This window comes from Schistocerca serialis, chromosome 10 (genome assembly GCF_023864345.2).
Source record: "Schistocerca serialis cubense isolate TAMUIC-IGC-003099 chromosome 10, iqSchSeri2.2, whole genome shotgun sequence".
Lineage (NCBI taxonomy): Eukaryota > Metazoa > Arthropoda > Insecta > Orthoptera > Acrididae > Schistocerca > Schistocerca serialis.
In genome coordinates, this window is record NC_064647.1 from 179,558,494 (window position 1) to 179,585,464 (window position 26,971).

Consider the following 26,971-nt stretch of genomic DNA (forward strand, 5'->3'; position numbering starts at 1 on the left):
ACTTTTGAAGTTGTCATTGCTGTTTTGTAGAAGCTCGGCCGGTATGTCATCTGTACCCATTGCTTTATTTGATTTTAACCTATTTAGTACAAGGAAGAACTTGCCTTTTTTTTATGACTGATCCTTCATTGTTTTCATAAATTAACTCTTCATCATCATTATACTCATATCAGCTTCCAATTCCAGCACTACAGTACAGGTTATAAATATCCTCTTTCTATCTGTCACATATATCTTTACTACCAGCCATTTTAAAATAATGGCATGGACTAAATTAAGTAAAAATACAGTATCTAAGCAATTTCTTTTATAACATTATGTATGCCAAGTTGTTTAGCTTCATTTTCCATAGACCATTTGCAAAGTAAATCATAATAGTGCGGAGCAAGTGTTTTACATTCACATTACAAATTAATTTGTAAATGTGGCTACATGCTGAACATTTATAAGACGTGGCTGCTTTCTTTCTTGCTTTCTTCTTCTTCTTCTTCTTCTTCTTCTTCTTTTTTTTTTTTTTTTTTTTTTTTTTTTTTTTTTTTAAGAAATGTGTGAGTTAGTAATTCCTATCCACCACTTTTTATATAATACAGTTACACAACAATACTGTTTCAGGTTTTCATCTGTCTTCAATTAGCATAATATAGCCATCATTATTGCTGTCAGCATTCTGAATGCTGCAGCTGCACTGTACAAAGTGGTTTTCAGAAACACATAAAAATTGTAAATTGACTTTAATTATAAACAAATGCATAATGTGGCCTTGAGGCGAATTTTGCACTGCAATAGTCTGTTCTTGTTGTCTTCAGCCTGAAGGCTAATTTGGTGCAGCTCTCTACTCTGCTCCATCCTGAGTGAGTGTCTTTGTCTCTATTGCAGCCTACACCCATTTGAACCTGCTCGCTGTAGTCATCCTTTGGTCTCCCTCTATATTTTGTACCCCTCACTGGTAAGTTGAGTATTCATTGATGCGTCAGTAAGTGTCCTATCAACTACTCCCTCATTTTAATTGAATTGTGCCATAAATTTCTTTGTTCTCCAGCTCCATTAGTTACTTGATTTACCCATCTGATTTATCCATCTTCTGTATCACGACACTTCAAAAGCTCTTATTCTCTTGTTGCCAGAGCTGCTTATTGTCCAAGTTTCACTTCTGCACAAGACTACACACAAGGAAAATACCTTCAAAAAAGTCATACTGAAACTTAAATGGATATAATATATGAACAGATTCCTCTTCTTCAGAACTGCTTTTCTTGCTACAGCCAATACATATTTATATCCTCGCTACTTTGAACATTGTTACTTTTGTGCCTAAATAGCAAAACTTGCCTACCACATTTAGTATCTCATATCCTAATCTAATTCTCTCAATATCATCTGACTTATTTCAACTACTTTACACTACATTTTTTTTATGTGGTTGATATTAAACTTTTAATCAGAACTCGCCAGCAACATTTGGTGTCATCTTCTAATCTAATTCTCTCGATACCATCCGACTTAATTCAGCTACTTTCCATTATGTTTGTTTTATGTGGTTAATATTCAACTTTTAATCTCTTTTTAAAGTCACTGTCCACTCTTTTCAACTGACCAAATTCTTTGCTGTCTCAGGCAGTTACAATGTCACCAGAAATCCTCAAAGTTTTTATTTTTTTCTACCTGAACTTCAGTTCATTTTCCAGATTTCTCCTTGGTTTTTACTGCTTGCTCAGTCAGTGTACATATTTTAGTAATGCTACCTCTTTATCTACATAGATACTCCACAAGCCATCATACGGTGTGTGGTGGAGACTGTCTGTACACCTGTGTATGAGCCCTAATTTCTAGTATCTTATCTTTGTGGTCCTTATGTGCTATGGTTGTTGGCGGCCAAAGAATCGTTCAGCAGTCAGCTTCAAATGCCGGTTCTCCCTTTCCCTCTCATTTCCTTCAGTTACCATTCAGTTCAGTTATTATTCAACGGCCACACTTGTTCATCTTTGGGAACTAGTTCACTGGTGATCATTCCTTTTTGGGAACCATTCGTTTTTGTTCCGTCACTGTTCATGTGTGGATTTGAGATACATTTTCCCAAAAAAAACCATTTCTTCTGCATGATAAATTCATTGATTACCTAATGTACACATGTTGTTTACTTCGATTTCCTTACCTGATATTTTTCTCGGAATGCATCACATTAGTCAGGTGATGTGACGGGCCAGCGATTGTAAGCCAGGCAGAGAGAGCCCAGGACAAGCTGAGTGGAAGTACAAATTATGGAGCCTATTTTTGATCTGTACCGGACAATACTAATCATCACTCACTTTTGAGAGAAGTTCATAGTTGTAACAAGTGTAGTGCCTCAGTTTTCTGTTTCTTTACAGAAACTCCATTACAGAAAATTATGTGTAACTGCACAAGCATTACTAGCATGAAATGGCTGGAAGTAAACTATCACCTGTCAAACCAGCATTAATAGTTTTATTTTAAAATTTTTGGGTGTGTAAATTAACTACACATCAAGGGTCATACTCTGTTGGAAGTGAAGATTCATTTGGAAAATTATTGACTTCAGACAAGGGAACTGGGAAACTGGTTTGTATTGGCAATGGTAGCAACTACGTAAATGTGCTGGAAGATCATCAAAACTTAACAAGTGAAAGAAATGTGATTTCCTCTTCTCCCTTCCCCCCCCCCCCCCCCCCCCCCTCCCCGCAGTTGCTTAGAAGATCTTTGCAACTGGAAAAGGTAAGCAGTTTTTGATCAGTTAGTGGTTGAAAAGTGTCAAGGTACATGCATGGAATCAGTCATCAGTTATTTGAGAAAGAGAACTTCTGAGCAATCAAGGGGAACCATTAACAGATGAGAGTAAAATGAATATGAAACAACAAATCAGTAAATTACATAGTAATGTACTTTCCCACATCCTTTCGTCTTTCCCTCTCCTTCCCTCTTTCCTGATGAAGCAACCTTGGGTTGCGAAAGCTTGAAATTTGTGTGTGTGTGTGTGTGTTTGTGTGTTTTTTATTGTGTCTATCAACATACCACCGCTTTCTCATTTGGTAAGTTACAGCATCTTTGTTTTTTTATGTATATTTTTCCCACGTGGAATGTCTCCCTCTATTGTATTCAAATTATACACACAGATTTATTTGAAAATAAAGGAAAGTCCACTACAAGTTCAGTGCCGATAATTTTATGCATATTTCAGACAGTTAAAGTACTACAGAAAAGGGAGGAGAAAGTTGTCCATGAAACTTACTTTGAATGGCTTTTCTGTTAAATTAGTAGTTTCTGTCACAACGGCACAATATGGCACTCTGTTTGACGTGCGTGGGTTTTGATTAAAAAACATTTTGGAAAAAGAATTCCTTGCAGGCATAAGATATGTGAGACTATTACATTGATTGCTTTTGAATTAACTACTAGTTCACTTCTCAAAGAGCTATCTCCTGGAGTGTCATTCTGTGCTGCAAAGGCATCCATTGTGCAAGATGGATGGTGGAATCCATTTATATGTTGAAAACATTTGTGTTCCTTGATGAAGTTGAATTGCGACCACAAGAACAGACTGCAATTTATTCTGTTTGTATTTTTTTTACTACTGTGTTTGTCAAAGCGTGTTCCTATGCCACTTCAAATGCCAAAGCTCTATATTTAGTATATATCAGGTTGCCAGTAGTAGAAGAAATAGTCCCATGTGCAGCTTTACAAAAACTGAAATATTATACATGGTTCCTGTCCCTTGTTCTGTCACCTTCATCTTCTGAATTAAAAATTAGTAACTACACTGAATCTTGAAGTAGAACCAATAAACAAAGATACATAAGAATTTAAGTGGGTATTGATCAATCCCAGAAATTATATTTAAACAATTTGATTTGAGTGTCAAGTTCCTTAAGACAGATTCTTCACAGTGACATATAAATGAAGATGTCAATACTCTACAACTAGTTACTAAACTAAGAATTGTAAATTATCCAATTGAGACAGCATAAAGATCATGTAACACTGTAATAAGTAACTTACAAAAAGAAAAATGAGGAATAGAACCTACATATACTTTGGGTTGTGGCTGAGTATCTCCATAAGGTTTTGGGGCAAAAAAAGACTTTTTATCAAAGAATAAGAATGTTTAGAAGAAATTATTCCCCCCCCCCCCCCCAATCACATTTGACTCCCACACTTGATAAATAGCAAGTTTATATGTTGTATTATTAAAGTTAATGCAGCAATACTGTATTAATAATTAACTTGAAAGTAATGAGATTTTTTGCTGAAAAGGTAGTTTTAAATAACATTCGTTGAGATAAACACTTAATAGGATTTTATACCATTCTGCACTTTTTCAAAAGGAGAGGCTCCCTTTCCCCTTTTCCTACAGAGTCAGAATCACAAACAGTTTAATATATATGAAACCAGGAGGAGGAGGAGGAGAAGATGATAATTGACAGTAGTCTCAAAGACTGCATGTTAAATGAAGAATGAAGCAGAGTAAGCATTAAAAAACTGTGGAAAAAGAAAAACTTGCCTTGTCTTAAGTATGTTTTCTACAGGTGATCAAGATGTTGAAGAGATTATCAGATTTCTTAGTTTGCTGCCTGAAATCGTATGTATTATGCACAACTTACTTTTTTATAAGTCATACAATATAAAAATGTTGACATGGGACATGAAATGAGTGACTGCCAGAAAAAGAACAAGATTGGCCACAACTGAAGTGTATGGTGAATGACAGTTCTGGGGACAAGACCAGCTGTGATCTTTCCCGGAACGAAACTGTTTGCAATGAAAGTGAACGGTGAACCACTTTTTCTTAGAAGTCGTTCCTCAGTCCTCCTGTTCACTTTAGAGAACAGTTCCGTTGGACCCATTTGTTCATGGACAACCCACGTCTACGTATAACTGCCTTCTAGTTTCTGTTCAAGCTGAAAAAAAGCTTTCGCTTCCTGTATTTTATCCCTGCTACCTTCAGAATTTCAAAGAAGGTATTCCAGCCAACATGTTCAAAAGTTTTCTCTCACTCTACAAATGCTGTAAATGCAGGTTTGCGTTCCTTCAACCTATGCTCTAAGATATGTCGTGTTCCTACATTTTGCCAGCCGCTGTGGCCGAGCAGTTCTAGGCGCTTCAGTCCGGCGCTTCAGTCCGAAACTGCACTGCTGCTATGGTTGCAGGTTCGAATCCTGCCTCGGGCATGGATGTGTGTGATGTCTTTAGGTTAGTTAGGTTCAAGTAGTTCTAAGTCTAGCGGACTGATGACCTCAGATGTTAAGTCCCATAATGCTTAGAGCCATAGTGCTTCAATAACAGGCCCGTCATAACATTGGTCTAGTACGGCCGTTGGTGAGTAATGTCTGGCCACACTGTTGGCAAACGCAGCATACAGCGCATGCACAGGAGAGCCGCTCTGCAATTTTTTGCAGAGGAAGTTTGAATATGGCACCATCTGTCTATCTGCAAATCATTGCGCATGCGCGATTTCCGCACCTGCGCATTCTTCACGTACGTGTTCTAGAAATGGGGTGTTGCCGTGCGGATACCGTCAGTCGTACCTAGCCACCAGCTAGGTTGAACCACCTGAAGATGTCGGACAGTTGTTCTGAGGGAATATTGTGGAATTTGCACAACATGATCTGGCGGCAAACCCATGAAGACTATTTACAAAGGTATTTCTTATTGTGGCAGGATGTTCTCACGGAATTATAGTCACCAATTTCTCCTCTGATTGCAAAAATATTTTTGTTAACAGAAGTGTATAGGTGTTCATTTTTTTCCTCGCACCGTTAGAGTGTTGAATAATAGAGAATTATTTTGAAGGTGGTTCAATGAACCCTCTGCCAGACACTTATGTTTGCTTTGCTGAGATGCCATGCAGATGAAGAGCAATGTTAAAAATCTATGTGTGAACATGCACTTGGAGAAACGTATTGAGAAGTGCCATGTAGTGTTAATCACACTGAGCTGCACTAGCATTGTCTCTGCAGGCATTTCAACAAAGGATATGAGAAAGTACTGGTTGTAGTGTGAAACACAGTTTAGTTTTGTTACAAATTGTGATGTACAGCAACTGAGGCAGATATGTGATGTCATGCAACTGTATGGAACAACAGAGGCTGTAAGGAGAATATGTATTTAGGGCAGATTCCAATTCATTTTGGATGTAAAGGAAAGTGCTGGTCATGAGCCAAATGCAAGTTGACAGTAGACATTGTATATGGATCATGACAGATTTTCTCACAAAATTGGCGTCTGTGCTGGAATTGGCATTGGAGAAATTGAAATTGAGGAGAACAGTCTTAAGTCAGTGATTCCTAAAGATATGACTGTGTGTAAAATTTGGGGCTTCGTAAATTAACTGCCAGACTGAAAGCAACAATGGCAAGGACAGGTTTGATTGACTCATATGTCTTAGATCCATCATTTCTGCCAATTGTCATGACAGGGAGTGACAGTTGGGCTATCTGTCTGATCAGTAGTTGAGTAGATGACTCTAATACTCAAAGTACACTCTGTATGTGTCAGATTTTGAAAAATATCTGACATTTTGTGACATCTGAGGACAAATTGGTTTTTGATGACATTATGCGTCTACATTATAACATAGCCATAACTGCCCTTAATCGGGCAGGTAGGTTAGAAAATTTAAAAAGGGAAATGGATAGGTTGAAGTTAGATATAGTGGGAATTAGTGAAGTTCGGTGGCAGGAGGAACAAGACTTCTGGTCAGGTGACTACAGGGTTATAAACACAAAATCAAATAGGGGTAATGCAGGAGTAGGTTTAATAATGAATAGGAAAATAGGAATGCGGGTAAGCTACTACAAACAGCATAGTGAACGCATTATTGTGGCCAAGATAGATACGAAGCCCACACCTACTACAGTAGTACAAGTTTATATGCCAACTAGCTCTGCAGATGACGAAGAAATTGAAGAAATGTATGATGAAATAAAAGAAATTATTCAGATTGTGAAGGGAGACGAAAATTTAATAGTCATGGGTGACTGGAATTCGAGTGTAGGAAAAGGGAGAGAAGGAAACATAGTAGGTGAATATGGATTGGGGGACAGAAATGAAAGAGGAAGCTGCCTGGTAGAATTTTGCACAGAGCACAACATAATCATAACTAACACTTGGTTTAAGAATCATGAAAGAAGGTTGTATACATGGAAGAACCCTGGAGATACTAAAAGGTATCAGATAGATTATATAATGGTAAGACAGAGATTTAGGAACCAGGTTTTAAATTGTAAGACATTTCCAGGGGCAGATGTGGACTCTGACCACAATCTATTGGTTATGACCTGTAGATTAAAACTGAAGAAACTGCAAAAAGGTGGGAATTTAAGGAGATGGGACCTGGATAAACTAAAAGAACCAGAGGTTGTACAGAGATTCAGGGAGAGCATAAGGGAGCAATTGACAGGAATGGGGGAAAGAAATACAGTAGAAGAAGAATGGGTAGCTTTGAGGGATGAAGTAGTGAAGGCAGCAGAGGATCAAGTAGGTAAAAAGACGAGGGCTAGTAGAAATCCTTGGGTAACAGAAGAAATATTGAATTTAATTGATGAAAGGAGAAAATATAAAAATGCAGTAAGTGAAACAGGCAAAAAGGAATACAAACGTCTCAAAAATGAGATCGACAGGAAGTGCAAAATGGCTAAGCAGGGATGTCTAGAGGACAAATGTAAGGATGTAGAGGCCTATCTCACTAGGGGTAAGATAGATACCGCCTACAGGAAAATTAAAGAGACCTTTGGAGATAAGAGAACCACTTGCATGAATATCAAGAGCTCAGATGGAAACCCAGTTCTAAGCAAAGAAGGGAAAGCAGAAAGGTGGAAGGAGTATATAGAGGGTCTATACAAGGGCGATGTACTTGAGGACAATATTATGGAAATGGAAGAGGATGTAGATGAAGATGAAATGGGAGATATGATACTGCGTGAAGAGTTTGACAGAGCACTGAAAGACCTGAGTCGAAACAAAGCCCCCGGAGTAGACAATATTCCATTGGAACTACTGACGGCCGTGGGAGAGCCAGTCCTGACAAAACTCTACCATCTGGTGAGGAAGATGTATGAGACAGGCGAAATACCCTCAGACTTCAAGAAGAATATAATAATTCCAATCCCAAAGAAAGCAGGTGTTGACAGATGTGAAAATTACCGAACTATCAGCTTAATAAGTCACAGCTGCAAAATACTAACACGAATTCTTTACAGACGAATGGAAAAACTAGTAGAAGCCAACCTCGGGGAAGATCAGTTTGGATTCAGTAGAAACACTGGAACACGTGAGGCAATACTGACCTTACGACTTATCTTAGAAGAAAGATTAAGGAAAGGCAAACCTACGTTTCTAGCATTTGTAGACTTAGAGAAAGCTTTTGACAATGTTGACTGGAATACTCTCTTTCAAATTCTAAAGGTGGCAGGGGTAAAATACAGGGAGCGAAAGGCTATTTACAATTTGTACAGATGGCAGTTATAAGAGTCGAGGGACATGAAAGGGAAGCAGTGGTTGGGAAGGGAGTAAGACAGGGTTGTAGCCTCTCCCCGATGTTGTTCAATCTGTATATTGAGCAAGCAGTAAAGGAAACAAAAGAAAAATTCGGAGTAGGTATTAAAATTCATGGAGAAGAAATAAAAACTTTGAGGTTCGCCGATGACATTGTAATTCTGTCAGAGACAGCAAAGGACTTGGAAGAGCAGTTGAATGGAATGGACAGTGTCTTGAAAGGAGGATATAAGATGAACATCAACAAAAGCAAAACAAGGATAATGGAATGTAGTCTAATTAAGTCGGGTGATGCTGAGGGAATTAGATTAGGAAATGAGGCACTTAAAGTAGTAAAGGAGTTTTGCTATTTGGGGAGCAAAATAACTGATGATGGTCGAAGTAGAGAGGATATAAAATGTAGGCTGGCAATGGCAAGGAAAGCGTTTCTGAAGAAGAGAAATTTGTTAACATCCAGTATTGATTTAAGTGTCAGGAAGTCATTTCTGAAAGTATTTGTATGGAGTGTAGCCATGTATGGAAGTGAAACATGGACGATAAATAGTTTGGACAAGAAGAGAATAGAAGCTTTCGAAATGTGGTGCTACAGAAGAATGCTGAAGATTAGATGGGTAGATCACATAACTAATGAGGAAGTATTGAATAGGATTGGGGAGAAGAGAAGTTTGTGGCGCAACTTGACCAGAAGAAGGGATCGGTTGGTAGGACATGTTCTGAGGCATCAAGGGATCACCAATTTAGTATTGGAGGGCAGTGTGGAGGGTAAAAATCGTAGAGGGAGACCAAGAGATGAATACACTAAGCAGATTCAGAAGGATGTAGGTTGCAGTAGGTACTGGGAGATGAAAAAGCTTGCACAGGATAGAGTAGCATGGAGAGCTGCATCAAACCAGTCTCAGGACTGAAGACCACAACAACAACAACAACATAACTGTCGTCTATCTACTGGAGATAATTTTAATGGTGGATAAAGGTATTTTGTTTGTATCTTATTTTGTTTTGTAGTGACCATCCCTGAATTTTATCTTTCAGTTTCTTATTGACTTTACAAGGGCACACTTTTTTAATGTTGCATGAGCAAGTTTCAGTTTAATGTTGAAGCACTAAGGAGTTTTTCTGCAGCTTTTACACCTTTACATTGATTTGATGTTAAAAAAATACTTGCTGCAATCTCTCAATTTTGGTGGTCGTTTTGGAATTATATAATAATGTTAGCATACTAAGTTTTTGTCAGTGTGGAGCAAAAAATTATGTTTTTTGTTTCTTCTTTTCTAGTGCCATCAAGGCAACATTTCCCCGTCTTGCAAAATTGGTGAGTGCTCTAAAATTTACATTTTATAGTATATTTAATTAAAGTAATTGCTTGTAGTGCTTGCTATGTGGTTCAGTGTCATGCGTTTATCAAAAGTGGCACTAAATGTAAGTCGCCCTAGGGAAAACACTAAAAGAGTCATTTAACGCCATGTAATTCTGCTCCTGAATGTGATGACTGTCTGGATATGATTAGAATGCGAGTCCACAAGATTGGGCAGCTACATCACACCTGGGTTAAGCCACTCACTGAGGATTTGAACACACGATTTCACCAAATTGTGGGGGTGCTGGTGATGGTGTTTTACGTACTGCTTCAACATGTCCCGCAGATTCTCTGTGGAGTTCAAGCAAGGTAATTTTACAGGCCAGTCAAGATGTATTACTGTGGGGGAGTGTACAGAAAACCAGTAACATATTTTTCCAGCCTGATGAACTTTCCTATTGTTGCCTTGAGATATAGTGATGGCAGTACCCTCTTGTAGGTGACTGACTGCAAATGTTCGTCACATACAGTTTCCATCACACTGTTCTCTTGTTAATAGATTCGGATGGACCTTCATTCGTTGCCTGCAGCAATTCCTGTCAGATTTGGAAGCGATTTTGATTCACAAGCCATGAAACGTGTCTTTGGTCCCACTCGGTCGCAATCTTTTTCTGACCAGAATTCAGACGTGGTTACATGGCTGGTTGTAGGCACATCGAGCAGTTCACCGCGAAACACCCACAAGTCCATTAATGTCACACACTTATGGCCATGTACACAGCCCAGTACTATTTCCCCCCTCCCCCCCCCCCCCCCTCACATCCTTACATTTACCCACATTTACATACAATGTACACTTGAAATCATTTCAAAAAGCCACCCACCATTCAACACTGTGTGACCAGAAGAATTGTCATTGAAAAGGTACCAGTCTTTTGATCACATTTGATTGTGATTGATTTTTACTCCAGTGTGTTGTCTTTGGTTGCCTCAGTGTTAGCTTGTAGCAAGAGGTTTTTGTAAAATCTGTGAGACATCATTTTTAAGAGTACTTGGATGTTAGTATGTTGTTCTGTCAGTACTGAACACACATCTGTTTAAGAAACAACCGCTTCAATGTAACTGCCACTTTTGTAGTAGAAGTAGAGGAACCTAGTGGGAGGACCCAGCACTAACAACCTTCTACTCATAGAAAGGAATTCTCATTGCTTTTAACTTTCCCCATGTATCCCAGAAACTAAATGCTCACCAAGAGGCGTACCCCCTCCCTCCTCCCCCCTCCCTCCTCCCCCCTCTCCCCTCCTCTACCCACTACCCCCTCTCCCCAACCCCTTCCCCCTCCCTGCCCCCTCGACACACACACACACACACACACACACACACACATACACACAGTTCATTTGTTGTTGAAGACATCCTTTTTACGTGATACATTGTTCCTAATTCAGAACAATTTCCTACATCTGTCACCTGAACATGTTTCCTGTACACTCTCTTGTATCCTAGATCTTTCTCTGTTGGTGAAACAATAATTAACTTCCAGAAGCTCAAGTTTTTTGTATAAGACTTTTTTTCTTTTACAACTATTGCTAAATATATGCTCCTTCATGTCTGGAAAACCCCACTAAAAAAGTGTCCGGTGAATTGGTGTTTGATTTTCATTGACTATTTTGGTAAATAATAATTAAGGTCATTCCATATGGACAGAAACTGATGGCACCTGCACTGTAGTCTCTCAGACACAAATGGAATTTACTGGCAGTGACAAATACAACACTCGTGCACTATGGACCAATCCAACTAAAAGCTATGTGAAGGAAAGAACATACTGAAGGAATCACATCAGTGATGTCAATGTTCATGGATTGCATAATGACGCCTGAAGTTTTTTGGTGAAGTTGTAGTTCCAGTTCTATGGTAGAAATAGGGGGAAGACAAACTCCACATTTGGACAAGTGAAATGAAGTTTTTAAAAGCCTTATTTGGAAGTAGAGAAAGTTTGATATTAGATAAGGGCAGAAAGTTTGATATTAGATAAGAGCGTTACAGTGGACGACTATTTACTAAATTAAAAATTATCAACATAAGGTGGTGTGAACATCATCGTGGGTACATGTTTATAAATTACCAGCAAGAGCCATGAATTATGCTCTAAATTAAGAAAACGTTATGCAGGACGGAAAGGACATGTGACAGAGCTTTATAAGTTGTCTCTCCTATTTTTTTCTTCAAAATCTGTAATAATGTAACATATTTTATTTTGCCAATGATGTTATAATTTCTAGCTACACATTTTGCGAATACTAGTGTTTTCTGTTATATGGTGCCAGCAGGATAGTGTTTGATGATGTGACCAATATCAACTTGCATATTGAATGATGAAAGTCATAGAGTTGCTGAATACTGAAGGTGAAATGCAAATTCTTATTTATTTTGTTTTTTGGAGTTACTTTAGTGGATATAGATAGAAATGCAAATGCCATTACCTGATCCAAATTGATGCAGCTAACACATTGCCACAGAGACAGAACCAAATAGTGGGAGAATGGGAATGTGTTCAATGCACACACACACATTCAAAGAGTTTGCCCATTGAGCCTAATATTAAACCTGTCAGGAGTCTGATGAACTTGTAATTTTCAATATCTTCTCTTCCTTCTCATCAGGCATACATTATATGATATTGCACAAGAAGGCCTGGCAGAATTGAGAAAGAAAGAAAAATATTATGTATATATGGTGGCATGGAGCTTACTATTTTCCTTGTTAAATAAAATATTACAGCATTAATGATGGCTTTTTTCGAGGGATGGAGACTTTATCTCCATAATGGAAAGCAGATGGCAACATTGACGAAAAGCACCACAGGAATAAAACTTAACTCACAGTGGGCAAACATCAAGTATGTTTTTCTCTGCTACAGACGTGCTCTCTGCATTGTAAAGGACTGAATTTCTCTTCATTATTCATAATAGTTACTGTACTGCATCCATTTAAATAAAACACTGGATGAAATTTTAAAGAGTTTGCAGAGGTAAGAGCGCACTGTGTAAATTTGGTGCATAGTTTCTTTTAGCTGGTATATTGCAGTTTGTGAAATGAAATGAAATGTAGATCAGATATCAAAATTGGCAGGTTACCTCAGATTGAGGCCAGTACAATTACAGGAGCAGAGAACATCATGTGAGGACAACTCCCTGTTGTGTAATTCAGAGGAGTTGGCAGTGGAGAGAAGGGCCCAGATGGACCAAATTGTGAAGCAGCCATTGAAACTGAACATGTTGTGCTTAGCCGTGCATTGCACCACAGAATGGTCACATTTGTTAGTGACAGAGGCCATTCGTCCTTTTAGACAGCAAGACAGTAGTCATACTGACGTAAAAAAACAGTACAGTGTTTGTAGCAGAGTTGGTATATGACATGGCTTCTTTCACTGGTGACGTGGCCTCTAATGATGTAGGTTAAGCCTGTGACATGACTGGGGTGGATGGACAAGTCTTGCACTTGGGTCTTTCACAGAGATATAATCCATGTGACAAGGCAATGGGAGTGGGATGATGTAGGGATGGGTTAAGACGTGTAGATTGAGTGGGCGATAAACACCACTGCGGGAGGAGTGGGAAGGATCTTAGGTAAGATTTCCCTCATTTCGGGTCACAATAAGAGGTAATCAAAGCCCTGAGGAAGGATAAGGCATTAGAAATCTATTTGTGGACTAGGTTTGGAGGGGTAGTGCCTGTCTGATGGTAAAAGTCATTATTTCGTGTTTAAAACCAAATAATATGAGTCTTTTTGAGGTTAAAGCTTAAACTTAGCTGTGGGCCACTTGTAGGACTGCTCAACTATCACCTGAGCTGTGTCTGCTGGGGTCGAGTTTTGGTCCTTAATCAGTGTGCTTCAGTTGTGAATGAAAACATTACGGTTTTTGAACTGCTCCTTTAGAGTCATTGGAAGGTCTTTTATATTGGGTGGAAATAAGAGTGAGCCTGGTACTGATTTCTGTGGTACTCCAAATGTGTTCTCCCATTATGAGGTTATTTTTATTCCTGAGATACTGTCTGCATTCGTTACGGAGGTAAGATTCTATCCCTGCAAAAGGGATCCCATTAATGTCACAACACTTTAATTTGCTAAGTAGCATTTTGTGATCCACAAAGTGAAGGCTTTGGCAAGGTCACAGAATATACCAACAGGATATTTATTTATTTTGTTTAGCTCTGCTAGCTATTCATTTGTGATATCTTGTATTGCATTCTGTGTGAAGAATCCTTTATGAAAACGAAATTGAGAGATGGTCAGTAATCAGTTAAATGAGTTAGTTTTATATCATGGGCCAGTTTTTAAACATTTTTGAAAACAATGGAAGGAGTGATATAGGCCTGCAATTAGAGGTAGTTTGCATATCTCCAGTTTTGTAGATGAGTGTTACTACAGCTTATTTAAGTCTGTGAGGAAATATGCCTTGAGCAATTTTCTAATTACAAAGATAGTTTAAGGTTAATCCTGTCAAGTCAGAACAAGCCTGAAAAACTACTACTCTTCAGTGACCTGATGAATTCTATAGTCTCCTTAGGTGCTGTATTTTTAAAACTGATATGTGTTGGTGGTTAAATGCAATGTATGCACAAGTAAATCCAACACATTTGTATTTATTACTGGGTGCAGTGTTTGCAGCCACTGTGTGTTTAATTTGGTGGCCAATGATTTGAAAGTCTTACTATTTTGTGCAAGATATTTTCTCGAGGCTCAATTTCATTTGTTCACTATTTTCATGTGTTTCTTGTTTAATAATGTTATTCTTACTTCTGTTCAACTGTACCTTTGTTTGTTGTGGTGGAAAATAAGACTTAACATGCTGTAGGAATATGTTTAAGATTCTGATTTCAATTTTCCATCAAGTCAGTCTGCTTTATAAATTTCTCCAGAGCATTGTTTCTATAATTTCTCTGTAAACACTATAGTTAGTCATTGTCTATGATTCTGCAATACAGTACTTTTCTTCTGTGATCTGTAATTAAACTGGTCAGTAAAGCTTGTTGCTAATATTTGACCATCATGGTCGGACATACCGTTGACTGTTAGTTTTACATCTAAATCACTGCAGGTTGTTGGTTCTTAAAACAAAGTATCAGTAGCTGTTGCACTATGTTCTTCAATTCTCATACGAAATTTTCTTGTGAAAAATAATCCAAAGCTGGACATCAAAACCTCTACTAAATAAATCACCACCATTTGACTGTATATTACTGTTTTTTTTCTGAACAATCTGGTTTTTGGCTTTTACACCTTTATCAATTACATTGTGTAAGTTATTATGCTATTACAGTAATATACCATCAAATGGCAATGTATTCTTTCAAAAAAATACTGTATGACTGTGGCTCAGCACCATCACAAACTTTTTAACTGGTTCCTTTATTAAGTACTGTCAGAAGAAAATTGACATTGCAGTTGGCACAGACAATAATTTTCCAGTTAAGTGCATAAACTTATTAAAATCATCGCCAGCTACTTTATGAGGCTTCAGATACTTGCTCCCGGTACTCTGCGCACTGTCAGCACCATCAGCTTGTGTGTTTCCTGGTAGACTACTATGACACAGCATTCAAAAAGCTATTAAAAACAATATTAAACAATGGAAAATCCAGGATGGAAAGTAACAATGTTGTTAAACACAATAATCTTTAACTTGGAGAGCCCGGGACATAACTCCAGTTTTGCATGTACAGGATGTAAACCATAACTGTTTACTACTTACCACAGTGATGTAGGCGAAGTCAAGATGATGAGATTCGTAATAGGACACTTGTGGTTTATCAAGCTGGGAAAAGGCCTCCGATTGACATACAAAAGCCACCAAAGCTACAGTCAAAATCATCCTTCAATATTAAAACCTTGTTCTTGTACTTGTAAAATGTAAAATTCACATTTGTGTAAATTACACCTCAAAATATTGTGGAATTTCACAGCATGAAGTTAACGATTAAATCATTTTATTTGTCTGGCATTCTTAATATGAAACTACTGTGCTCAGAAGGGTTAATTTGAGATCTGATTGTAAGTGTAATTAGCTTTTCACGTAATGGTTGCAAAAGTCTTTTAAAGTTTTACTGAAAAGTTGAAATTGGTAATGTTAACGAAATAGCCGACTGAGCCCGTGATGTAAGAGAGCGAGAGGACATTGAAAATATTGCTCGGCATGTGCGTGCTGTAGTTTAGGTGGCTTTTGAAGGCCAAGTTGAGACATAGACTTAAAGTGTTCCGTATCAAAACACCACTGTGGTTACTGTTTACACCCTGTGTAGCGAGTCCCCTTTTCTTTTCTTTGGTTCTTCAGTAGTTTGACATTAGCTTCTGTCTATCAAGACAAATCTGAAATAGGATTTAATGATTATACAGAAAATTAAATACCCACTGTGGTTCAGTTGAATAATGTGTAGTATTGTGGAATTATCTGCTGGAACTACAAAGTTAAAGTAAATGAAGTTTTTATTCAGCAAGTGTGATTGGTGGAGTAATGATTCAGCACGCAGCAAGTCTGTGATTAAAAAACAGGATGCAGAAAATTACATAAGGCTTTTCAAGTTATTCTGAGCCCATTACTATTCTTCCACTGTTAATGATTTCCAGTTTTGTTTGAATTAGTAAGCAGTCTCACACATTTTTGGGGGGTGATACAAGTATTGTTGCCAAGCCAAATAATGATGCACAGACATAAAACTTTTTTGTGGGTTACATTTACTAGATTGACAGCAGTGATCTTGCACTGAAGTTTGTGAAACACAGCTCAGTCAGACACTTGAGTTTCTTGTAGATTATTTGAAACATGAACCTCCTTCATTTTCAGTGCATGAGTGCAACTAGAAAGAGGAAATTTAGACCCTATGTAGTTTGGAAATGCTCAACAAAAACCACAATAACACACACACACACACACACACACACACACACACACACACACACACACACACACCACACCACACCACACAAACAATGATGACCTGTATCATGACTCAGCAGTAGTGAAAATTAATTACTTGCAGGTGAGTAAGTAGCATCAACTCAGTCTCTCTATTGTTTTGCTAGAGGGAGTGTAAGATTTTAAGCAAAAACATCCATCACTTGCCTTGTTAATCTCAACCGCTTCCTCACTAAGATCCCTGTGTTGTTTTATTCCACAGGAGTACCAGTGCCAAGGTAAAGTCCTGCAATAGCAGATTTGCTCGGCTGTCATAAGCGTGTGTGATGCTTGTGCTCTAAGCACCAGTTCTCCATGGTCGTGATTGACTGACGGATGTATGACAGCCACAACTGTAAGAAATACAGCAGGCACCAGCCTTACACTAATAGAGATCATCCTAAACAGACTCTAAAAGGGGCCCAGTCTTAAATGGTGGTTGAAAAACATGCTTCACAATGTGTTTCTGCACAGTACTGCCAAACCTGTTGGAAATGCTACTTACAAAAGGTGAAAAAGACCTTAGGTTTAGATGCCTCCTCATTATTTTAATGGTTGGCCAGTAGAACATTGCATGGCTTATCTGTCTTTCATTGTAACCATTCTGGCGAAAGGTGACTTCATTGTGGGATGCATCAGCTGACAAAATTTCAGGAACTGAAATGACGTAATAATGAAATGCTGAAGTATTCCTTCATTCTCTTCTGAATGGTGGCAGTTATCAGAATGGTGATACTAACTGGTGTATGTTGGCTTCCTATAAATGACATATCCCACTGTGGCATCAACCTTCCCCCTGATCGACACATCATTCTTTCCCAACTTCTTAGTGGGGGGGGGGGGGGTCTGTTGAATTCAGATGCTATGAAATGGTGTTTAAATTCTCACTGCCATGAGTCCAAACAACAAAGTTATTGTCTACATATTTAAAAATGCAAGTATCAGTGTTACCGTCTCCAGGGCACATTCATTAAAATCTTCTGTAAACAGACTGCCGACAGTAGGTGACAAAGAACTCCCTACCACAATTCCGTGTTTCTTCTCATAGACATATCGTGATAAGGATAGATTGCTACTCGCCATACAGTGGAAATGTTGAGTCACAGTCAGGCACAACAAAAAGACTACTAAACAGTAAGCTTTTGGTCAAGAAGGCTCTTCTGAATTAGACAAAAACAAAAGACACACACACACACACACACACACACACACATTCACGCAAATGCAGCTCTCACACACATGATCACTGTCTTTGGCGAGGCCACATTTTGTCTACTCATAGAATCATTGTATAAAAAGTAATTGGAAGTCAACACTTGCCAGAATACATTAGTTAATTCTACACAAAACCGAACCTCCATTATCCATAGTAAATCAAACAGTCCTAAGTTATTGTACACACTGATCTATTGTTTATAGTCTCTTGTGATAAGGAATTTTTCTTCAAAAGTTTGTTAGTGACCTCTCGATACTTTTTGTTTGGTCAGCACTTAGTTTGGAATGCACAGGGTCAGGTAATAAACACTGCCAGCTTTGAACATAATCCTGCTTGTCCAACACAGTTACAGCATTGCCCTAGTCCATGGGTAAGTGAATGATATCAAGGCCCACCCAAAGTGTGAATCCAAAGCAGCCCTCTCAGCCACTGTAATATTACTCTTAGGCGAATCTGCTTCTGCCGACACACTACAGGCTTCTCGCCTAACCTCCTCAGAACAGTCTGAAGGTTGCGTAAAATCATCCTGCTCAAGAGAATTAATAAAATTGACAACTGGCAAATGCTTGGGTGTCAGAACAAAGTTCAAACATTTTCTTAGCACGGATATAATTGTCACACAAAGCTTTTCCACGATAATGATCACTGAACTTAAAGATATAATATCACACTTTGATCTATGGAAATATTAAAACTTGGCTGAATGCTGGGCAGTGCAAGAATAAAATTCTCTGTCATGCTATGGCTGGGAAGCACCACCAACCGAGCCCAAGAAAATGATTAAGTTATCAAAGCAATCATCAAATTAACTGAGAATAACTCTTTGGAAACAAAATCCAACTAGCAGCCCCTGTAATTAATCCTTTCATGAACAAGAGCTAAGCCAACCCATTGCTTGATTCAATTAGTGGGAGGAAAATTTATGTGATGTACAACTTTGGCAAAACTTGAAACAACATTACAGTCTTGACACTGTAACAAAAACAAAAGTACACATTGCAATCTCATGCTTTGCTGTATAACTTTATATATCTTCAGCAAGCAATGAGACATTTTCTCCATGTTCAAACAACTTAAGGAATGCAGCTGGATGACGTCTTCATCAAGAGCCGGTATTTCAACAGGTGAACACCCTCTCATTTTCAAGCCGCAAATTCAGTGAGGGAGCACTGTGCAAGGAAATTTGAAACCTCAGTTGATGGGGCTACGCTGATTGTGAACCATAAATGACTTGTGCAGAAATGTAAAAAACACACACACACACACACACACACACACACACACACACACACACACACACACACACACCTATGAAGAGCAACAGCTTTCTTAATGAGATTATTCTCCTCCTTTGTTGCATAAGAACCTTATGAGAGTTATTTGTTGTATTTTCCAGACCAAGTGTGCATAGGTGACTTTCCCCTTATGACCCAGTAATCACACATCTGAAACAGAGAGATTTCTCACTCCACATCACATACTACTTAAGACACACCCAGACAAGGCGTCAGACTTCACAGTTTCAAGTAAGTTCATCAAAGCAACAATGCAAAGTTCAAAATCTTCATAGTGAACACATACACAGAAATCTCTAGATGGCGCGTATGACCCTAGTTGTTTTTGCACCCTAAAACAAAACAAAGAATATCCTGATGGGTGTGCTACCATCCACTTAGGCTGTAGTGCACAAAATTTGATCTTCCAGTGTGGAATACTGAATGCTCCCTCTTATATATGGCAAAAATTTCGTTAATACTGCTAGTCGTGTACCTTTCTACTTTCACCACATTTTCTGCTGCAGCTGTTATAGCATTAGTCTTTTCTGCTGCCACGATGAGGAGAATAGTCAAATTTATCTTCCAGATAAAATGCCTGGCCAAATGGAACAATGGCTTTGTTCACAGGGTGGCCATAATAAGGATCTGGTTTTCCAGGCACTTGTTTTGCAGCTCTCACATTTCTTGCTTTGTCCACCATGTGTTGTGATAGAATGTTGTGCGAGATATTTTTGTTTGAAGTGGACACTAACCTACCGTAACTGTTAGAACTTTCCATTGGCAGATGTACACAATTCAACAACTGAAAAGTTGATCAGGTTGTTTTTTTTTTTTTGAGGAGAGTCGTCGGTTTCATTGTGCTGTAATCGTTCCCGGCTTCAGTAAACTCTCTTTGCGTTCATAACTATATGCAGTATGACTTGAGTTAATAGACCATGCTTTAAAAGCAGAACCAACAACAACCACTAGCGCTGACTAATGGAATTTAATTCTCAGCCTACACACACAAAATCTCTTGTCATACTTCCTCTTGTACTCCGTTGTGATCTCATCTTGAAACATTTAGAACATGAGTTGGTAGGTTTGATATGGACGAGGTACTGAACTAGCCATCTTTGACGTGGAGTTCAACATCGAGGAAGGTGGCTTGTTGGGTTGAGTAGGACCAGATGAAGGTTTGAGGTTCTGGAGGAATGTGGATAGGATGTCCTCACCCTCGATCCAGATCACAAAGATGTCATCAGTGAATCTGAAAGGGGTGAGGTGTTTGGGATTATGGATGTTTAGGAAGGATTCTCTAGGTGGCCCATGAGTATGTTGGCAGAGGATGGTGCCATGCGGGTGCTCATAGCCATACCCAGATTTGTTTGTAGGTAATACCTTCAAAGGAGAAGTGACTGTGGGTGATGATATAATTAGTTATGGTGACTAGGAAGGAGGTTGTTGGTTGGAATCTGTTGGGCGATCGGGAAGGCAGTGTTAAATAGCTGTGGTGTCACTGCCAGACACCAAACTTGCTAGGTGGTAGTTTAAATCGGCCGCGGTCCATTTAGTACATGTCGGACCCGCGTGTCGCCACCATGTGATCGCAGACCGAGAGCCACCACAAGGCAGGTCTCGAGATACGGGCTAGCACTCGCCCCAGTTGTACGACGATTGCTAGCGACTATACGGACGAAGCCTTTGCTCTCATTTGCCGAGAGACAGTTAGAATAGCCTTCAGCTAAGTCCATGGCTACGACCTAGCAAGGCGCCATTAACCGTATCTGAAGATAGTCTTATTTGTATTATCAAGAGCGATGTACCACAAGGATCGAATAAAGTGAAGTATTCGAGGAGCTGCATACTTTTCTTGCATACCATTCACTACTTATCCTGTTCCAGAATTCACGCCCGTCTGCGTTAGATTGCGTGCATTTAGGCCGCCTCTAGCATCACAAGGTGTTGGCACATTTACCAACACATCAATAGCAGTAAGGTCATGGACATTAGGGATGCTAGTGTAAAAGGAGGTGGCATGAATAGTTACAAGCAGGGAACAGTGTAGTAAAGGAACAGAGTGGAGAGTTGGGTAGGAAATGGTTGTTATCGTTTGTATAGAAGGTTAGGTTGCGGGTAATAGGCTGAAGGTATTAGTCTACAAGAGCAGAGATTCTCTCAGTGCGGGCACAGTAACCAGCCCAAATGGGGCATCCTGAGTGCTTGGGCTTATGGACTTTAGGAAGCATGTAGAAGGTCCTGGGTGGTTGCATTTATGGACTTTAGGGAGCATGTAGAAGGTAGGAATGTGGGAAATGGTAGGGGTGAGGAGAGACATGAACTCCAGGGAGAGATTCTGGGATATGCCTGAGGATTTGAGGAGAGGCTGGAGATCCTGTTGGATTTCTGGAATGGTGTCACTGTGCAGGGTTTGCAGGTGGATGAATCTGACAACTAGCAGAATCTTTCTGCCAGGTAATCCTTGGTTCATAAGAACAGTGGTGGAGCCTTTATCAGCAGTTAGGGTTATAAGGACAGGAACAGTTTTTAGGTGGTGAATTGCGGTTCTTTCTGCGGATGTAAGGTTGGTTTGCATGTTGAGGGATTTGGGGAATGATGGTGAGGCAAGGTTAGAGATTAAGAGATTCTGGAAAGCTAACATGCAGTGATTTGGAGGTACTGGGGATGGATCACTGTTGGATGGAGGAGCGAGTCAGGCAGTTTTCAACATTGGTCTTTGATTGAGTCTGATTGGTAGGATTGGTGGTGAAAAAGTGTTCCCACTGTAGGGACTGTAAGAATGAGAGAAGGTCTTTAACAAGCTATCCATGATTGAATTTGGGAGTGGAGCAAAAAGTGAGGTGTTTGGAAAGGACTGATATTTCTGTAGGGCTAAGGCTTTTGGAGGAACGGTTAATGTCTGGGGTTTGTGAGCTGTGTGGGGACAGGGGGCAGGTTTGGAGGTTGTAGAGGTGGTGGAAAATGGTAATCCAAGGTCGGAGAAGGAAGTGAGCCGAGTGGATAGTTTTTCGAGGTGGTATTGTGCATGTTGTTCTAGTTCTTGGAGGCCAAGAGTTCAATGTATGTGTGTTATGGGATCCAGGAATTTGTGATTTCATAGCAGGAGAATTTTATGGATGGAGAGAGGGTATTGAAGGAGGTTTGGGCCTTATTGATTCAGTTTTTGCATGACTATGTTGGTGAGGCTAAGAACAGGTGGAATCTGAATAAATGGAGGTCATTATGGAAGGAAGTGTGGTAGCCGGAGATTGGTAATTTGATGGTAAGTTCATTTGGGGAAATTCCATGAGCTAAACAACAATGCAGGAACAGTATGTAGGACTGGGTTCTGGTTAGGAATAAGAAACTTTCCTGTATTGATGGAGACGTAAAGAGTAAGGCAAAAAAATATGTAAATAACATAGAATTATGTCCAAAAAAATTCACGTAAGTAGGCCCAAATATGTGGGAAAAAAATTACAAAAAGGATTAAATGAATGAAATAAAGAGAAACTAGATGAAATCTGAGGGAGTTCTTCGATAGTGAAAGGTGAAAGACAACTGAAATTGGCGTGAAGTCACAAAGAGATCAAAGAAAAAATAATACAAATACAATTAAAAAAAAAAGAACATAATGGCATGTCTATTGGTGAATAAGTGTGAAGAAGGGGGAGGGGGGGGGGGGGGGGGCAGCAAGCACTGAGGCCTCTATAGACCTTAATTATCCGCCCAACCTCGTACATAAACAGATCTCCCGTGCCTTATCTTTCCAGTCACCCACCACCTCCCAAAGTCCCACTGTCTAGCCACAGAGGAGCATTCCTCTTGTGACTCAGTACTGCTTAGGACTGGAGCAACTGAATTACATTCTCTGCCAGGTTTTTGAATATCTCTCATTGTGCCCTGAAAAGAGGAATACTCTGCACACTGTCCTTCTCAGCCCTCCCAATGTGGTATTCTGCTGCTCACCAAATCTACACAATAGGCTCGTACATCCCTACATAACCCCTGCTTCTAGCTTCTTGTGCCTTGTGGGTCATATCCCTGTAATAGACCGAGGTGCAAGACCTGTCCCATACATTCTCCTACTACCATCTACTCCAGTGCGGTCACAAGCATCATCTATCCCATCAAAGGCAGGGCTACGTGTGAAACCAGTCTAATGATTTACAAGCTAAGCTTCTTCTTCTTCTTCCGTGTCCAGATGCACCAATTATATCTTCCCTTCCCAGTAATTAGCAACGTAGATTGCTTTGTCATTGACTTTCAAAATATCATCTTTAGTGCATGTTATAGACATGTCTGGGCAGATCAGTAGGTGGTCCAAGTCCTGTATTGCTCCGCATTCACACCTATCGCTATCACTGTAACCTCATTTAAATAGGTTTGATTTGCACCCAGTTACTCCAGTGCGCAGCCGGTTTAATGACCTCCAAGTTGTAAAAGGTAGTTGAAATCCTGCAGATCCCTCCTCAAGTAGTTCCATTGTGGAATGTGGCACCATTTCTTCCCAGAGAGATAGTCGCCTTGTGACGGGCTTGGTGGCGAGCTCTTCAGTAGTTTCCATGAAACTCCTGCGGGATTTCAGCCGGACACGTTGTTTTTGGTGCATATACATCGGGTGTCGAGGATCATTCTTTTGTTTTGATCTTTCGATCTCGGCGGCTACTTGTCTGCGGATAGTGGGTGGTGCTATGCATATGATGGGGTAAATGATGTCTGTGGGAGTTGGGTTGAGTCATGCTGTGGCAATACGTACAGTTTCGTTTACGGCGACGTCAACTTGCTTAGCGTGGGCAGAGTCCCTCCAAACTGGCGCCGCATATTCTGCAGCTGAGATACTCAGCACCAGACCTGTGGTGCGCAAAACATGTGGTTGAGCTCCCCACGATGAACCTGTTAGCTTCCGCAGTATGTTGTTCCTGGCACAGACCTTTTTTTTAGTGTTGTGACAGTGCTGCTTAAAAGTAAGTGCTCTGTCCAATGTTACTCCCAGGTATTTTGGGCTGTTTGTATGTTTCAGCTCTTCCCCTTGCCACATGACTCGGAGTTTCCATTTGGCTTGTTTGCTCCTAAGACGGAAGGCGGAGACTTGTGATTTACTGGGGTTTGGTTTGAGATTATTGCCGTCGTAATAGGTAGCAAGTTCTGTTAAGGCTCCTGTGAGATTCTCCTCCACTTGTTCAAAGGTTTTATCCTGTGTGGCCACTGCTGCATCATCAGCATATATGAACATTTGTGTCTGGTGGCTGATGGGAAGATCATTGGTATAGATGTTAAATAATATTGGAGCCAAGACACTGCCCTGTGCAAGTCCATTTTTCTGTGTCCTCCATCGGCTGTTTTTAGATTGTAAGGTTACATAGTAGCGTCTGTTCTGTAGCATACATTGCACGAACATAGAAAGGGTGTAGTCCTTAGTGACATTATACACTTTCTGGGTAAGCAACTTATGGTTAACTGTGTCATATGCAGCACTGAGATCCAGGAATGCGACCCCAGTTACTTCTCCTCTCTGATAGCCATCTTCGATGTACTGTGTGAGATTCAGGATTTGGCTACAGCATGATTTTCCTGGTCGGAATATCATGCTGTAGCCAAATCCTGAATCTCTCACAGTACATCGAAGACGGCTATCAGAGAGGAGAAGTAACTGGGGTCGCATTCCTGGATCTCAGTGCTGCATATGATAAGCTAAGCTACAACTACTGTTCTACATTTCCCCCAGGAAACTCGTCACTCTTTGGTGAGTTTTCCCTTCCATGCTGCTTGTCTATCCTCTTGCTGTTCTTTTCCCTTCCCTTGGGGAAAAAGTCTGGGCTGTTTTTGGAAATTATTCTACATTTTCAGTAGTCAGTATCAGAATACTCTCCATTGTTTTTTGTTTCTTTTTTCTTTCTTCGTTCGTCTTCTCCTATCCTTCCTCCACTTCGGCATTTGAAGTTCCTGTTTTCCTCCTTCTTCCCTGTGTGCTCCTGCGTGTGTCATCTAACAGGTGACTGAAAATGCGTAATTCCCAGCCCAGGGTCAACAGATAGGATTTGCACTTACATTGCCTGAGCTGCTACCTTCTGAAATTGCTGATTGGTTCCTCTGTCAGGTATTCAGGTCCCCCTTCTGAAGGGGTCCCGAGTTGGAAGGAGCGCACCATCGGAGATGCTGGCAGTTGTGGGGGATTTTCTCACAGTGAGGCAATCATCTTCACAATAAACTGCTATGAAACGTAAACGGAATGAGGCTAACGATTCGAAGCTCCTCCCAGCTGCACCGTGGTTCCTTATGGTTTCACGTACTGAAGATGGTCAGTTCGTCGCAATGGTAAATCCGTCTATTATTCAGAAAGATGTTGGTGCAACTGCTGGCACTGTGAAATCTTGCTCTCGTTTATGCAATGGAACTTTGCTGTTGGAGAGTGCTTCTGATTCTCAAGCACAAGAACTGCTTGCAGCTTCGCTCCCCCATGGTTATCATGTTCATGTCAAGGCCCATCGAATGCTAAATTCTTCCCTTGTTATTTACACGAGGCTGCTCGATGGTCTGACCAAGGCAGAAAACCAAATGTACCTCTATGGTCAGGTTGTCATGGCAGTCTATCAGGTGATGAAAAAAAGTAGATGCCTCTTTAGTGCTCACGTGCACTCTCTTTCTCGCTTTTGATAGAAATATTCTTCTGTCAAAGATGAAAGAAGGTTATGAAGTTATCACAGTCAGACCGTATATTCCGAACCCGATGCACTGCTACCACTGTTGAGAGTCCTGTCAATACCCAGCCAAATGTGTGACCTGTAGTACAGAGGGCGATTGCCTGCCTTCTCCTCCCCACTGCATCAACTGCAGCAGCAATCGTGCCACCTCCTCCTGCTATTGACCTGTGTATCTCAATGAACGGACTGTGCAGGAGATCCGGGTGAAGGGGGAAGTGCCTTACCAGGTTGCTCGCAGGTTGTCGGCTAGTCGCATATGCTACATTCTACTATCTGGCACCTACAGTAATGTTCTTGCTACATCTTGCTCCACGAAGGATATGGCCACACAGACATGCGGCATCAAATTTAGCACTGTTTTCGTGAATTCGCCCAGTGTCGTGGTAGCATTCTCATCTCCTCCTCCAGCTGTGCAACATGCTACCAAACTTTCACCTCGTAGGGTGAAGTCACCAGCTACACAACTGGCAGGCCGGAAAGAACAGAAGGAATGCTCACATGAAGACTTCCTATGTCCCTCCAGCCAACAACATGTGAGTCTTCCTCTGCCAACAGGAAAAGCGCCAAGAAGTCAAAGAAAGGCAAATGGTCTTCTCCTTGCCAACTCGAAGATCCTCTTCGGTGGTGTCACTGCGTGATACCCGCGCTCAGGCAGTCTCCGTGTCGCCAGTGCATACCACCTACCGTTTTTCTGACCTGGACTCCACAGGTGACAGAAGAATGTCAAACACTTCTGTAGACCTCATGGAGCAGGATCCTCCAGCCTCTGTGCGCTGTAGCAGTAAGTCTTCAAAGGCTGGCACTCGGCAGCTGCCGAGGTGACACACTTCATTTTTTCCTCGTCATTACTTTCCTCCAATGGAACATTTGCAGTCTTCAATCTAACAAAGAGGATTTACAGCTGCTCTTAGAATTTCAGCATCCATTTGTTCTCTGCCTTTAGGTAACAAAATTGCGTCCTCACAATCACTTTGAGCGCCCACATTTCTTCCCGGTCTGTTTTGACCTTCCCTCCAAGGATGGCACTCTGTCATG

The 26,971-nt window shown here is 40.3% G+C and overlaps 1 protein-coding gene across 1 annotated transcript in view; it reads left to right on the forward strand.

Annotated features, from left to right (window-relative positions):
- Nucleotides 1-26,971, forward strand: part of LOC126424776 (nuclear RNA export factor 1-like) — a 234,497-nt gene that overhangs the window by 119,494 nt on the left and 88,032 nt on the right. The window contains exon 10 of the mRNA XM_050087536.1: nucleotides 9,781-9,817. Coding sequence (XP_049943493.1) covers nucleotides 9,781-9,817 — 37 coding nt within the window. The remainder of the gene's footprint in view (nucleotides 1-9,780; nucleotides 9,818-26,971) is intronic.